Source organism: Chlamydomonas reinhardtii, chromosome 7 (genome assembly GCF_000002595.2).
Source record: "Chlamydomonas reinhardtii strain CC-503 cw92 mt+ chromosome 7, whole genome shotgun sequence".
NCBI lineage: Eukaryota > Viridiplantae > Chlorophyta > Chlorophyceae > Chlamydomonadales > Chlamydomonadaceae > Chlamydomonas > Chlamydomonas reinhardtii.
The window spans coordinates 630,575-645,848 of NC_057010.1; the positions used below are offsets into that span (position 1 = coordinate 630,575).

Below are 15,274 nucleotides of genomic sequence, written 5' to 3' on the forward strand. Positions count from 1 at the left end.
TGTATGTGTAGCGCATGCCCCGTTGGGGTAACCACAGACTAATCCCCCTCCCGCCACTACTTCCCCCCATCACCCCCCGCCCCCGCCCCTTACCTGCCACCTTCCACCCGCCCCCCCCCCCTTCAGGAGGGCGTGCCTGCCGCCGTGTGCTCCCTGCTGTCTGCCGGGCTGCGGCTGTGGGTGATCACCGGCGACAAGCTGCAGACCGCGGTCAACGTGGCGCGGGCGGCGGCGCTGCTGACACAGCCAGCGGACTCGCAACTGCTGGTGCTGCGGGAGGGCGAGGAGGAGGGTGAGCGAGGGGAGGGGCGGGGCGGGTTTGTTTTTTGGGGGAGGCGGGAAGCGCAGCTGAGGCAGGGGGCGCTGGGCTTTGGGCGTTCGTGGTCTGAAATCTGGGCGACGCGGGGGATGAGCGAGAGGAGGGGGAGGGCTGGAGGTGGGCCCAGGCGGGGCCCAGGCGGGGCTCGCGTCCCCCCGCACACGCTCTTGAATCTAGTTCCAAGCTCCCGCCCACCCCTGGATCCACACCCCTGGATCCACACCCCTGGATCCACACCCCTGGTTCCCTGTCCAGGCATCCGGCGGCAGCTGATGGTCCTGATGCGGCGTGCGGTCGACATACACCACCACAGCCGCAGCAGCTGCTACAGCCACAGTCCTCAGCAGCAGCAGCAGCAGCCGGCAGTAGCAGCGGGAGGAGCCGCGGCAGGGGCTGTAGCAGGGGCTGTGGCAGAGTCAGGGGCTGCTGCTGCTACTGCCGCCGCCACTCGCGCCGAGCTGGTCATTGACGGCCGCAGTCTAGAGGTGGTGCTGGAGCAGGGCCGGGCGGCGGCGGCAGTAGCAGCTGCTGCTGCGGCGGCGGCAGTAGCAGCAGGGGGCACAGGAAAGGCAGGAGGCGGGCAGGGGAAAGGAGGGACCAGCACGAACGCGGGACGACAGGTCTGGAGTGCTTGGGGCGGCAAGGCGGCGGCGGCCTGGTCCGCAGGCGGGCGGTGGCTGAGGGGGGCGATGGAGGCGGCGGAAGAGGTCACGGGCCTTGGCGGCGGCCGCAGGTCCGGCCGCGGCGGCGGCGGCAGTAGCAGTGGCGGCAGCGGCGGCGGGGCCCCCGGCGGTTTCGGCCCTCTGGCTGAGCGGCTGGCGGCGCTGTGTGCCGTGTGCTCGAGTGTGGTGGTGAGTGGCGTGTGTATGTGTGTGGTGTGTGTGTGTGTGCATAAATTCCAGCCCAAACTAAACCAAACCAAGCTAAAACGAGCGGAGGGGGCGGGTAGCCGTTCATGTGGAGAACGGAGTGATCAAATTACGAGGGGGGTTAGTTTATTTCATTCCCATCTTAGCCGGGTGGCGTTTGTGTGATATATCGGGATGTGGGCGGGAGGAAGGCGTGCGCGGGGCTGGCGGGCCGGGCTGGCGTGTGGGGTAACGAGGGGGGGGGTAGGGGGGCGGCCCGCCCTGTCGCGTCGCGCCCCAGCAGGCAGCCCTGCTGCGGCTGCCGCGCACCGCCCCTCATGCGCGGTGGGCTCTGCCACGTCCACAACGACGTCCCACATGACGACTGACTCGTTGGGCGGCATCGCGGCCAGCATACCTGTCGTCAGTGTCAATGACAGTCCTGCAGTACACACAGGCAGGCGTGACCCCCCGCCTGCAGCGTCGTGTACTGCAGGACTGTCATCGACACTGATGACAAATGCTGGCCGCGATGGCGAGCCAGTGCAAACACATCGGGTGATGGGCAGCACCGACGGGTGTGTGTATGTGTGTGTATGTGTGTGTGTGTATGTGTGTGTGTATGTGTGTGTGTGTGTGTGTGTGTGGGTGGGTGGGTGTGTGTGTGTTTGTGTTGTGTGTGTGTGTGTGTGTGGGTGTGTGTGTGTGTGTGTGTGGGTGTGTGGGTGTGTGGGTGTGGGTGGGTGGGTGGGTGGGTGGGTGGGTGGGTGGTGGGGTGGGTGGTGTGGGTGGTGTGGGTGTGGGTGGTGGTGGTGGTGGTGGTGGTGGTGGTGGGTTGTAGATACCAGCCCAAGTTAAACCGAACCCAAAGTACAAGAGCGGGGGAGGAGAGCGGGTCCTATGCTACTTTGATAACCAGATCAAGCCAAGGTAGCGGAGCGGAGCCCGAGGCCTGCTGGGGGCGTCAACGAGATAGTAGGCGAGGGAGCTGGGAGGGGAAAGAGGCAGGCCGCGGCTGTGCATGGCCGCCGCCACCGGCCGCCTGCGCACCGTGGAGTGCGGGCCCAGGCAGCCACCGCCACCGCCGCAGCCGGCACGTGCCCCACTCCGCCATGTGGGACGTGGCGGCGGGGTGCCGCGCAGGGCAGAGAGCCGAACGCGTAGGAGGGGCAGGGTGTCGCAGCTGCAGGGCTGCTGCTGAGGCGCGATGCGACAGGGCGCGCTTCTCCCGACCCCCAACATTCATTGCCTGAACATGCACCCACACATATGCACCCCGTGTATGCCCATACATATACATGTGCGTGTAGGTGTTGTTAGGTAACTCCGTCTGGGCGGGCTTTCGTTTCGTTTTTCAACACACATGTGCGTTACGTTTATGTATCCTGTTGCTCTCTAATAATGAACACCCAGGTTTGTCGCGCCTCGCCCGCCCAGAAGGCCGCGGTGGTCCGCCTCATGCGCCACCACCGCCGCCGCCTTCACCAGCTGGAGCGCAGCCGCCGCCGCCGCCGCCGCTGGGAAGCAGCCCGCTGGCTGCTGCTACAGCCGCAGCGGATACTGCTACGGCTGTTGCAGCTGCTGCAGCGGCTATTGCCGCGGCGTGGCGGCATGCATGTCGGGAGCCGCAGTCATGGGGCAGGTGTGGAGGTGGCTGACCGCGGGAGCGGAGTGGGGCGGAGGGAGACCGCTGCAGCGGCGGCGGCGGCGGCGGCGGGGCCGGACGGGCCTGCGCTCGGGTCCGCGGCGGGCGGCAGCGGCCGTGGCCGTGGCCGTCGTTGTGGCGGCGGCGGCAATGGAGGCGCCGGCACGGACTCAGACCAGGATCCAGATCCGGAGGCGCCTGACCCACACCCGCCGCCAGCATTGTCTCCGCCGCCGCTGACGTCACCGCAGCCGCCGCCGCCATTGCCTCGCTCCTCCAGGCCATGGTCGTGGACGCCGCTCCGTACCCGGTACCATGGCGGCGGCGGCGGCGGCGGCGGCGGTAGCGCTGGTGCTAGGGGTGGCGCCGCCGCCGCGCCTGTCCCCATAGGCAGTTTTGCCACGGTCCCGCCGACGCCAGACCTGGCCGCCAGGAGCAACAGCAGCAGCAGCGGCAGTAGCAGTGCTACTGCCCGGGAGCCTGCGCAGCCGCCGGCAGCAGCAGCAGCAGCTGCAGCAGCGGCAGCGGCGGACAGTGAGGATGCGAGCGGCGCGGGTCGTGGCGGTGGCGGCAAAGAGGAGGATGACGAGGCAGCTGCAGCGGTGCTGCTGGCCGCACTTGAGGACCTGTGCCTAGGCAGTAGCAGCAGTAGCAGCGGCGGCAGCAGCAGTAGAGACGGCGGCGGCGGCGGCGGCGGCACGTCTGGTGCCAAGAGCGCGCCGGCGTCAACGGGGCCCAGCGGGGGCAGTGGGGGTGGCGGTGTCGGCGGCGGCGGCGACAGCGGTGTGTTTCTGGCGATCGGCGACGGTGCCAATGACGTGGCTATGCTGCAGGTAGGTGCGGTGCGGGTGGGAGGGGTTTGGGGGGGGGGGGGGGAGAACCGCTTGAGGGGCGGGGCGCGGTTACGGTTTGTTCTACGCAGTGTTATGTGGCAAGTTGGTAACCTACCTGGTGCTCGCGTGCCGACGCCACACGCCTGGTCCCGCCCCGCCCCGCCCCCATTCCCCTCCACCTGGGTAGATCATGGATGTAATTGATAATCTCCCTCCCTCTGCCCCCTCGACTCCTCTCCTCCCCTTCCCCTGCCGCTCTCCCCCTCCCCCCTCCAAGGCCGCGGACGTGGGTGTGGGGCTGCTGGGCCGCGAGGGCCGCCAGGCCGCCAACAACGCCGACGTGGCCCTGCCCGCCTTCAGACACCTGGTGCCGCTGCTGCTGGTGCACGGCCAGGTGTGGGCGGGGACTGCGGGGCGCGGCCGCGGGTGTGTGTGTGTGTGTGTTTGTGTTTGTGTGTGTGTGTATGTGTGTGTGTGTGTGTGTGTGTGTGTGTGTGTGTGTGTGTGTGTGTTAAAGAGCACAAGGAAAACATTACGCGTAGGACAGTGTATGCGATGCAGAATTACGGCCGCGGATTACCTTCAGAGTATACTTTTTGTGTGTGTGTGTGTGTGTGTGTGTGTGTGTGCGCGCGCGTGTGCGTGTGCGTGTGTGTGTGTGCGCGCGTGTGCGTGTGTGTGTGTGTGTGTGTGTGTGTGTGTCTGTGTGTGTTTCTGCGGGAGCTTGAGAGGGCAAGGGGGGGTCTATGGCCGGGGGCGGCGGCGGGGGGAGAGGGGGCAGGGAGCAGGGGCTGGGGGGCAGGGGGTGGGGTGGAGCGACCCACACCCACCCGCACAACCGAGCACCAACGCACCCATTAAGGCCCCCCCACTCTCCGCTCTTCCGTCCCCGCCTCTCCATCGTCCCCACCCCCCACCCCACCCCTCAGCTGTGCACGGAGCGGCTGGGCCGGCTGGTGACGTACTCCTTTTACAAGAACATCGCGTACTGGGGCGTGCTGGTGGGCTTCCAGTTCTACTGCGGCTTCTCAGGTGAGTGTGTTTGTGTGTTAAAGAGCACAAGGAAAACATTACGTGTTTGTGTGTGTGTGTACGTTTGCGTGTGTGTGTGTGTGTGTGTGGGGGGGGGTAGTTCATTCCAAATTAAACCGTTGCCAACCCAGGGGGGATTTGCGCGATTAGCAGGGCCTGCACATGTGAGAAAGCCGCACTGCATACCGTATCCTACACGAAACACTTCGCTGCGGTTTTCCTTCTCTTGCCTCGCCCTGCGGGCTTGGGTGCCTCCACTCTCCCCGCCCCCCGCGCTCTCCCCTACAGGCCAGGCGCTTATCGACGACATCAGCGGCTCCTTCTACAATGTGGTGTTCACGGCCGCACCCATACTGGTGGTGGCGCTGCAGGTGGGGGCGCGAAGGCGGCAGTGTGTGGGTGGGGTGTGTGGGTGGGGGGAGTTGGATGTGTGTGTGTGTGGGGGGGGGGGGGTGAGGGGACGGGGGGGGGGGCGTCGGGGCGCGGGGCGCGCACTCATCCTGCATGCGGCATGCCGCGAGCCCTCTGGCGAGAGTGCCCTGTGATAATGTGAAGGCGCACCCCGGGAGCTGAGGTAGGCGCGCGGGCCCGTATTCTTCCGGATGCGACTGACCTCTGTCTGGGACTCGAACCTCCCTGACCTCTACCAACTAGTCAAGTGTTCCCGACCTTCGCTGGTCCCTGCAGGAGAGCCTGGCGCCCCGCCCCGCCGTCACGTTGCTGAGGCACCCCGAGATGTACAAAGCGGCGCCCGCTCTCACTCCTCACCGCTTCTGGGCCGAGGGCATTGCGCTGCCGCTGCTGCACGTGAGTTGTGAGGAGGCGGGCATCGCGGAAAGATGCGGCGTGGGCATGACATGTGGAAAGCAGGGATGCCCGGCATGTCGGAGCTTCTCGACATACAATCAGCAACGCTTATCGGTTACTACACAAATATCGACATATTTGCAGTCCATTATCACCTTGGCATAGCATGCTTGCAATACGTTGGGCTAACCAAACCCAGCCCACCATCGGTCGCCGTTTGGTGACGGCCGAGCACCGCCGAGAGGGTGGCCGTTCGCCTTCGCCCGTTTTGAGCATACCTTTCTCGGCCTTTTGGCTCAGATCATGTGTAGTATCTGTTCTTATAAGCTTAATCGCTTATATGGTTCTCATTGAGAACCTGCGATTAACTTTAATATTTTAGGGGGTCAAGGCAATGGGGGCGCTTGCGCTCCCGCCGCGACAGTTTGGCAGGAGGCTTACACTACCTCTCTTGCCGAGCACCCCAGCCCAAACAATCTGTTTACATGCTTGACTCCTCCGGTACGGTATGCCGGCGTGCCCGGTCCGAACAGTGTCCAATGCGGGCAGCAATGCGTGCACCCAGTTACGTCACTCGGTTGCTTGTGTGCTTCTCCCCTGCTCGACGCACATGCCAACCCAGAGCGCCGCCTGCCTGCTCATCCCCCTGTACGGCGCCACGCCCTACCGCACCCTGCCCGGCCACTCGCTGTGGGTGGTGGGCAAGGCCGCCTACGTGGCCCTGGTGCTGGTGGTGACGGCGGAGCTGGCGCTCACGGTGCGCAACTGGACGCGGCTGCTGGCGGCAGTGTGCACGCTGTCGGCGGCCCTTCCATTCCCCTTCCTGCTGCTGGTGGGTGGGTGCAGGGGCCTCTGGGTGGGTGGTGGGGCTTTGGATTGTGGGAGATTACCGAGGACGGCACTGAGGGGTGTTTTGATGAGGGGCGGTGCATACACAGGTGAGAGGGGCGGTGATGGGGGGCCAGGGATGGGGGCAGACAACCACAGAAGCCCATGTTTCTGTGGTCAGTGTCGCCTGTGTCGCCAGTCCTGGGGGAAGGGGGAGTTGCATTGTGGGAAAGTGCCGAGGAGCACAGTGGAGAGGTGGGTATGCCGGCCTGTGACTCAGCCTGATGCAACCAGAAGCTGTGTCAACACACGTGTGCGTTGGCGTCTCACCCAACCCTCTGGGACCCTCCCCCCTCTGGCACGTGTGCAGGTGTGGCGGGTGGAGCTGGCGTCTGGCTACCTGGATGAGGGCACGGCGGGGGCGGCGGACCTGCTGTTCGCCACACCGGGCTTCTGGCTGGCGCTGGTGGCGGTGGTGGGGCTCACGGCGGGCAGCAGGTGAGGGTGCAGGTGCCATGGTTGGTCGAGGATGGGCGGAGGTACAGGGCGCCGGGGGACTTGCGTCCCGCTCTTCAGCCGAGGGGGCGTGCGTCAGCTCCCAGAGCAGTGCACGGGATATATCCAGTTCTGCATGCCGTCAGCAGTTCTTGCAGGACAACGGGAGTTTGTGTGCCATCGTTGCCTGAAACGGCTGGTGGCCAGCATGCACCTCCGTCCCACGCAGGCAGAAGCACGCAATACTGATGTGCGTTCTCATTCATTCATGCACACGCTCGTGTGTGTGTGTGTGTGTGTGTGTGTGTGTGTGTGTGTGTGTGTGTGTGTGTGTGTGTGTGTGTGTGTGTGTGTGTGTGTGTGTGTGTGCGTGTGCACTGCACAGGTACCTGGAGCGGGCTGTGCGGTGGCTGTTCTTCCCCGACCGCTTCATGCGCCTGGAGCTGGAGCTGATGAGGAGAGAAGCGGCCGGGGCAGCAGCAGCAGCAGCAGGAGCAGGAACAGGAGCAGGGGAGGAGGGAGCCGGCGGGGAAGTAGGGAAGCAGGGGCGCAGGGAGGAGGCGGGGGAGCGGGGCCGGCGGGGATGAGAGAAACGAATCGGAGAAAGGAGCTAGCCCACTAGGCTTACGTGTAGGGGCTTGAACGACGGGGGAAATGCCCCACTGTGCAGACACGCACATTGAACAGTTCCACGCAAGTACCAAACGCAGTTGCATCACATCGATGCCCCAGTGCAGCTGCGGCTGGGGCTGACCATTGTGGTTGGGCTCTAACTGGGTGGCGGGTGTTTACTGCTGCTTAGGCCGCAAACTCCTGAAATAGCTGTGCACTAACGTGCATTGCGGACGCTGGGCCCGGCCCGGCGCAGGCCTCGTGTTTGGAGGGGGTCCTGCATGTCTGAGTGGGTGCATGGGTACCGTAGTACTGCTGTGCCCGTACGGTATCATCCGTGTTCGAACGTGCACGCCGTGAACCTGTGGCTGTGCACGTGTCATACCGTACATCCCGTGCTGAGTGCATGTGCCGACGCGGATTTATGGCAAATGTGTCTTGGCTATGCCTGCGGCTCTGGCTTGCACAGCGCTTCCTCTGCTGGTGCGCCCTGGTAGAGCCCCCACGGTGCCGCGCCCACCCGCCGCCTGCCGTGCGGCCTCCACAGCGGCTTGCCGCCCCACCCCACAGCACGCGGCGTGCTCAGGGTCACAGCGGTCGCAAGGATCGCGGCCAGCTTATTTTCGGCTTGTCGGACTGTCCCTTCAATTGTAATTCGCATCCTTATTTTCGGGAATGTCCAGGACAAATTTCCCACTCCCTGATACTGGAAGGGTTTTCCAAGGGGGCAGAATTCAGGGCCCCGTGGAACCCCCAAATGTTTTCTGGACAAACGCCGAGCCCACCGGAAATTCTAGACATGTTACATGGTACGCGTTCTGGTTTTGACGTCATTCTGCCTTGCTTTTCCTGACACGCCTGTGGCAGTCTGTTATAACTCGATATCATGATAACATCGCTGGTGTGCACTGACGCGCCGTGCTTGTTGGCGCGTTGGGTCTACATGTCTTCGCTCTTTCGAATCCACAGGTCCTCACGTCCCAAACACATGCTGCTGTACTTGCAACTTGCAATGCGACACATTTACATAGGAGGAGAAAGGAAGGGGCACGGGGGACTCCTGAGAAGCCGGTGGGCGCCCGCCCAATTGCACCAGCCTGGCCTACCCCTGGAAGATGCAAGCCCTGGTTGGCACGCGTCATACACAGACTTGTCCTCGCTCGCGATCTGGACTTGTCTAGTTCGCTTTGCTCATTTTCTTTGGCGATCCTGTGAGCCTTCGTTGACTCGGGACTTACAAGCTCATTGCGCTTGTTGTAATAATCACAGCGCAAAAGCAACTCCGTGCAACCTCTTCCGCTCATTTCCATGCTGCCCTTACATCACCACAACAAAGAATAACACTTCAAGACTGGAAGGTGTCTTTGTTGGGGCCTTGTTCCTTCTGCAGCGGGACGCTGAACCGCGTAAAACATTTGGTAGCGTTGTGCAATTCTAGAACCATATAGTAGCGATAGAGCGGCCATGGCGCTAGCTACAGCTGGCAAGGAGGGCGGCCACGATGCTGTCCGAGAGCACCTTGAAACGCTGTTCCTGGGGCAGCAGAACGCGCATCTTCTCGATGATGTGATTGTTGGTTTCGTAAACACAAACGAGTTCAAGCAGCGCCGATACACGGTTCAGGAGCTCATGACCTGCGCTCCATCTTGGGGAAGGCCGAAGCACTTCAAGTTTGTGCATGCTGAGATTCCGTACCTGGCGACAGTGGACTTCTGGGAGGGATCACAAGTCGACTTTGTCGTCATCAGGCTCCCGAACAACGGCTTCACCTACAGAAACCTGCCGTGCAACCTGCCGTGCATCATGTCGACGGCGCCCGGTGCAGCGCCACTCCGGGCGCACGCGCACAGCGGACGGCACGAGGAGGAGGAGATACATCGGCACCGGCACGACGGCTGGGTCGAGCTTGACGGCACGCTGCTGATGGAGTTCTTCCCGGGCCTCGCCAAGAGCCTCGGCGCCAATTTCACCTCAATCCTTTTCTTCTACAACTACAAGCATCAGCGCATCGACATGCAGCTGTTCACGGACGACTCCTGCGCTCCGGGACTGATGCTCACCTTCGAGCTTGGGTACCCGTATGTGGATGACCAGTGCCAGCGGCGGCCCCTGCGGCGCCTGTAGCTGCTACAAGTAAGTGTGCAGTGGGAGCCCCGGTGGTAGGCTAAGGTTACGCGTTGTTGCACGGTGGTGGCTTGCTTCTGACTGCAGGGGGGCGTGGCCTGGGTGCTACACGGTGGCGGTGCGATGCGGCATTGTGCTGCCTTTATCCATGGCGTGGCATGGCTAAACAGCTGTTGGTGGCAGGGAAAGGGGAGGGGGGGCTACCCCCCTTGGTCTCCTTGACTGGCCAGTGTAGCTGTAGCTTTGGATCATAGAGGTGAGGCTGAAGGCTGCTACATGGGTTGCGGCAGGGCCCGCTGCATCGGTTGCTGCAAAAGACAGAGTCTGAGCTTCACACTTGAACACACTGATGCCGCACGACACCAGGCAACAAAGTACAGTTGTTGGCGTGTGTCCGAACGCTGTACTGAAGCAGTGCAGTCTCCTTGTGACACGCGCCAAGTATTGGCTTCTGTCGTGATACGACGTCTACCCATTCTCCCTATCGGGGGTTGGAATGACTCACAAGTAGTAGGCCCTGTTGGGCCGGCGCTTTTGGGTCATGCTATAGTTCACGACGGCTTCTGTGTGCTGTCAGGTTGGTGACCAATACCGTTACTTTTGGCCAACCTCTCCCTGCCCCTTCAACTCCAACACGGCCCTGCTGCTTCCCCCGCTGCATGCTGCAGGCCCTCGGCCTGGCACGCGAACACGGTAGCCATGTCGTCGCCCACGGGGGCTTCCGAGACAGTGGCAGCAGCGGTGGCAATGCAGCAGGCTGTGTGGAGGCGCTCTGCGACTGCCTTTTTGCACGCGTCCGCCAGGCATGCCATCCGCTGCGCACGCCGTGGTGTGAGGTGGGGCGGCAAGCCGCTGTGGAGGCCACGGTCGCAAGGCAGGCGGCGGGTGGGCAGGGCACCGTGGGGGTTCTAGCAGGTCACACCAGCAGAGGAAGCAGCATACGGCTGAGAGGCTGCGGCAGGTGCCTCTTTTGCACGAGTACCCCCTGTGGCCATGTGGCGGCAGGCGGTGACCACCCGCTATTGGCTATCTGCGCGTGGGGCGGGGACACGCCGGGCGAGTGAGAGGCTGCAAGCCGTAGCCATAACGGAGGAGGCAGTTGTGGTTAAGCTTGCCGCACAGCCGTAAACCTGTTGTTGACCAGACGTTGCATGAGTCACAGCCAGCTGGAGACAGACTGGCGCTCGTCAAAGTTGTGTCGGCACCGTCCTTTCGTCTGTTTTGGCCCTCTGGGCAAAACCGCACACGCATGTGTAACGCACCGGGCTCCTGAACAACGCAGTGCCATCGGGGATCCGTGGGGCTACGGGGTTCACGGGGCGCGGGTGTGCAGCGGTTCAGGGCTCGTGGAAAATCGTCGTGGTTTCGTGGGGTGCGTTGGGGTTTGTGGAGGGCGCGGGGTACGAGGGGCGCGGAGGTGCGTGGCGCATGGGAAAAAACAGCGGCGACCCGGGTAAAACCAGCGACAGACGTTGGCTACCAGCCGTGACCGGCCGTGTTAGCGGGACTCCGTCCCTCCTGCTCTACCTCTGCTCCGTGCTTGGCCGTCTGCCACCAAGCCCGCCAGCTGTCGTGCTTGTCTTCAAACAGTTGAGACCAGCAGTGATCAATACCGTAATTGGTCAGCAACTGATGGCATCCAGGTATGATTACGGTACACAGGACTTGGACAGGAGTGCGGACCGCCGGACCCCATGCGGCCATGCCTCGGCCGTGCCGCGCCAACCGCACTGGTACACAAGCAGCATCAGCACCTCCACACACACAACGGCAAAAGTCAAATACCGAAAATATTGCGGCAGCTTGCAAAAGTTGTCGAGCGCTCTTTCGAATTGAAGCACCTTTTCTTGATCAGAAAGCAGTACAAAAGCCGCGACGGCCTGCTGATTAAACACAGCCACACGCGCAGCACGCACACACGCCGTGCCACCCACACCCAAAGTGGTGGCCCACTTGCTCGCTTCCCACATCCACCGCCTCTGCCACCTAGCACTGCCTCCTACCCCTTGCGCCGCACCACCTCCATGCCGCCCCACTCCAGCACCGCCAACGAGCAGCCCTGCCGCCGCAGCACGCCCACACGCACAACCTCCGCTCCCAGGTCGCCGCACGCGCCCGCCGCGGGCGCCGCCAGCCGCTCAAACAGCATGAACAGCCGCACGCACACGTCCGGCGCCGGCGTCACCTCAAGGGCCGCGGCCGCCTGGTAATCCAAGGGGTCGGCGAAGCTGATGAGCAGCCACGCCGCGCCCTCCATGTGCGGCAGCCAGTACGTCAGGAAGTCGGTGCGCTCCCGTACAGGCAGTCCAAAGGCCGCGAGGGCGCCGTACAGCCACCGCTCCACGTCAGCGCCCGCCACGCAGAAGGACCGGGCCGGCTCGAAGTCGGGTAGCGGCAGGTCGGTCGGCGTGGGGCCCAGGCCCAGGGGGCTCTTACTAGCAGTGCCCCCGGCGGCAACAACAGAGCCTGCTGCTGCGGCTGTAGCAAGCCCCGGGCCGCAAGCAAGCTGTGGCGGCTGCGGCTGTGGTTGTAGCCGTGGCTGCGGCTGCAGCGGCGCCCGACCGTTGCCGCCTTTTTGCTCCTCCTCGTTCTCCTCCCAGACCATTGCGCTGCTGCTACTACTGCGCCGGCTGCTGTTGCCACTACTACCACCAGCTGCGGCGCTGGGGCCGGCGCCGGTGCCGCTGCCGGCGCCAGGCTCCGCCGCGGTGCCCTCCGTCAGCGCCTCCCAGAATAGGTAGGCATACTCCCGCCCGCCACTGCCCGGGTGCACCAGCGAGCCATCCGGCAGCGCGCGCACACGCCACGCCGCCTCCCGGCCGCCAGCCGCCCAGCCGCCGGGCTTGCTGCCTGCCTCCGCCCCCGACCCACCGCCGCCGCCGCCGCCACCGCCCGCTACATCGCCGTCGCTGTACTGGTCCGGTCGCGGCACCAAGCTGCTGAAGGTCCAGTGGCGGCTGAGGCGCAGGCGCACGGTCAGGTCCGTGGGCTGGGCCGCCCACACGCAGATGACCGGCTTGCCACCGGCCAGGCGCAGCACGAGGTGCACGGTAGCGCCCGGGCCGATGTTGTAGTCGGCCATGGTCCTGCCTTCCAACACCTCCCTGCCGGCAAAGAGCAGGCGCTGCTGGTCCGGGGGAGTGCCCTCGCTGTCCTGCACCTGCAAGCACAACATGCATGGGGAAAACACAATGCAGCGGCGGGCGTGGCAGCATGAAGGTATTTTGCTCATGCGCACTGGGGCATGCCCGGCCAGGTCAGAGCCACTGTCCCAGCTAACGCAACGGGGAACCTCAAAGTTGCTGAAGTGATGAAGTTGTATGCACGTGCTGGCAACCACCTTCAAGAGAAACGCGGGGCCGCCACAGGCACGCAGATGTCACATACATGCCACGTCAGTTGCAGCCCGCTGCATAAACACGCGGCCACCAAAGAAGCAAGGGCCGATGCCCATCCCTCTTCTGCATTGGGTTCGGTTGAGTTTGGCTGGTATCTACACCCCTCCCCCCTACACACAAGCAAGGAACTCTGCGGAGCTCTCGCACATATATAACACACACACGTACATAAAACACTCGCGCAAGCATTTCGCACTCACCATCTCTTTCAGCATCTCCACGTCGAGGCCGCCGTAGATTCCCAACAGGCGGACGCTCTTGCCGGTCAACGTCCTGACCACCACGGAGTAGGTCTGTGCTGCGCCCGGTGGCGCCGGCCCGGCAGCACGCAGGTGCACAGCCCCGCGGCTGACAACGCTTTCGTCCACCACCGCCGCCAGCATGCAGTCGCACTTGACCTTCTCCATCCACTGCGAGGCGGGGTTGCCGTTGCCGCGGAGCTTGTACATGCGGCAGGTGCCCTGGTGGAAGGCCAGGTGCGCCGGCAGCCGCGCCACCGCTTGGTCCTGCGGCGAGCATACCGTAAGCGAAGGAGCGAGCCGGTGTGAGAGGGGTACGGGTGCATGGTTTCTAACACGCCGCACATCACCCGAGTGCACAAGCCATAACTACGGCGCTTGCGAGTGCAGCGTGTGTGTGTGGGGGGGGGGCATGTGCGTGCGTAGCTCATCATCTGCGGCTCCCACCTACGCCGCCTCGGCGCCGTGTGCATACGCGCCCGCTGCGCACCAGCCAGGCAATCACTGTGCCCCGGCACACACGCTTGCTCCTGACACGCGCGGCCCCTCACAACCTCCACTCACCCCAAACGCGCGTGTGGAGCCGCCCGCGTCCACCTCCACGCCCTCCACCCTGTGCTCGCCCCAGTAGCCGTGAATCACCACGTCCACTCGCATGCGCGGCGCGCGCGCGTCCAGCGCGAATAGCCGGAACGGCGGCGGCGGCTCGTTGCGGCTGCCGGTCAAGTCAAACAAGCCCACATGTACGGGAAAGGCAGGGCACATGCGTCAGCGAGCAGCAGAACAGTGAGGTCGCGAGGAGCCAAACGACACCCGACCGCCAAGGGGCACCAACAGCCACGGACTTCGAACGGCCAGCGCGGGTGGGGTTAGCACAGCCATTACGCATGCTTCCTCCCATGCTTCAAGCGGCACTGTAACTGCGCCCGCAAGCATCAGCAGGCTCATGAGCCCCCGCCAAGTGCCCACTGCGGCAGCGACTCCGCTTACTGCAGCTGCCCACCACTGGCTACTCAGCTACTGCCCATCGCCAATTGCAAGTGTTTAAGGGCACCTCACCCGTACCTTGCGCGCGTGTCGCCGGTCAGTGGCAGCAGGCGCGCGTCCCGCTCCTCCGGCCGCAACTCCCGCGAGCGGCAGCAGGTGTAGCCGGGCTCGAACAGGAACAGGCGCCAGGCCTCGCGCGGAACCCCGCGGCCGCGCAGCTGCCGCCGCACGAGCGTCATGGGCAGGTACGCCCGCTGGCGCTCGTTGGGCAGCAGCATGTAGCGCGGCAGCCACAGCTCCAACACAAGCTCGTGCTGGTCCAGCCTGCCGGGGTCCACGACACACAGCTGCAACAGCACGTGGCCCCGCGGGGGCGGCGGCGCCACCACCACCACCCCTTCTGCGCCCTCCTCAGCATCCTGCTCCGGCTGCTCCTCGCCCTGCTCCTCATCCTGCTCCTCATGTTGCTGCTCCTCATGCTCCTCCTCTGCAACTGCATCCTGCACATCGTCTGCAGGTTCGTCCTCCGATAGGTCCTCTGCCCGCCTGGCCTGCTGCCGGCGCCGCTTGCGCGGCTGCTCAACCCCAGCCGCGCCGCCCGCCGCAGACCCAGCGGCCCCTGCCGCTACGGAGTGGTTGCCGCCGGCTGATTGGCCCATCAGCCCGAGCTGGTCGGCGAGGGAGCGATTGAGAGCAAACTGGCGAGCGCGAGGCACCGACGTTCCGCAGTGCGGACATGGCGGTGCCAGCAGCACGCACTTGGCGCACAGCGTGTGACCACAAGGGATCACCAGCTGCAATCTATCCTCGTTGTATCCCTTGCCACAGCGCCCGCAGGCTCGCTCAGCGGCTGAAGCCATTTGCCTCAGAAACTGCATTGCAGTCCAAGGCCCAAATTTGGGTGCAGAGTCCCGAGCCTGCAAATCTGCTGCAATGAAGATGGTATTATGGAAAGTGTTTCATAGAGCAGGCGCTCAGGCGGCATATAGAAGCTGCAGTTGGGTTAGGGTTGTAACGTCCTTCGCCGAGTGCAATGCAATTATCAGACCTTGAACCAATGCCACAATCACAGTGGCGACCTGCGCCTCTGACCTGCGCCTCCAACAC

The 15,274-nt window shown here is 64.1% G+C and overlaps 3 protein-coding genes across 7 annotated transcripts in view; 2 read left to right on the forward strand and 1 right to left on the reverse strand.

The window, feature by feature from the left end:
- Positions 1-8,085, forward strand: part of CHLRE_07g316992v5 (uncharacterized protein) — an 18,539-nt gene extending 10,454 nt beyond the window's left edge. For 2 of the 5 annotated variants that reach the window (XM_043063892.1, XM_043063895.1), the window contains 11 exons: positions 127-292; positions 575-1,170; positions 2,581-3,645; positions 3,923-4,039; positions 4,575-4,677; positions 4,966-5,048; positions 5,365-5,484; positions 5,917-5,985; positions 6,107-6,316; positions 6,683-6,810; positions 7,193-8,085. In XM_043063892.1, the coding sequence (XP_042922462.1) occupies positions 127-292; positions 575-1,170; positions 2,581-3,645; positions 3,923-4,039; positions 4,575-4,677; positions 4,966-5,048; positions 5,365-5,484; positions 5,917-5,985; positions 6,107-6,316; positions 6,683-6,810; positions 7,193-7,394 (2,859 nt within the window). In that variant the 3' untranslated portion in view covers positions 7,395-8,085. Of the gene's footprint in view, positions 1-126; positions 293-574; positions 1,171-2,580; positions 3,646-3,922; positions 4,040-4,574; positions 4,678-4,965; positions 5,049-5,364; positions 5,485-5,628; positions 5,679-5,786; positions 6,317-6,682; positions 6,811-7,192 lie in introns of those variants that run through there. The other 3 variants (XM_043063893.1, XM_043063894.1, XM_043063896.1) reach the window with 3 other exon arrangements.
- Positions 8,086-8,596: 511 nt separating this feature from the next.
- CHLRE_07g317000v5 (uncharacterized protein) lies at positions 8,597-10,812 on the forward strand. The gene is made up of 2 exons (XM_043063897.1): positions 8,597-9,552; positions 10,212-10,812. Exon 1 carries the CDS (start codon positions 8,884-8,886, stop codon positions 9,541-9,543), a length of 660 nt encoding a protein of 219 aa, XP_042922465.1. The 5' UTR covers positions 8,597-8,883; the 3' UTR covers positions 9,544-9,552; positions 10,212-10,812.
- Positions 10,813-10,990: 178 nt separating this feature from the next.
- On the reverse strand, positions 10,991-15,196 carry CHLRE_07g317050v5 (uncharacterized protein). Its single transcript, XM_001700943.2, has 4 exons — positions 14,246-15,196; positions 13,745-13,895; positions 13,142-13,447; positions 10,991-12,703 (listed from the first exon to the last, which is right to left on the reverse strand). The coding sequence occupies exons 1-4, from the start codon at positions 14,824-14,826 to the stop codon at positions 11,543-11,545; spliced, it is 2,199 nt and encodes a 732-aa protein (XP_001700995.2). The 5' UTR covers positions 14,827-15,196; the 3' UTR covers positions 10,991-11,542.
- Between the last annotated feature and the right edge of the window lie 78 nt (positions 15,197-15,274).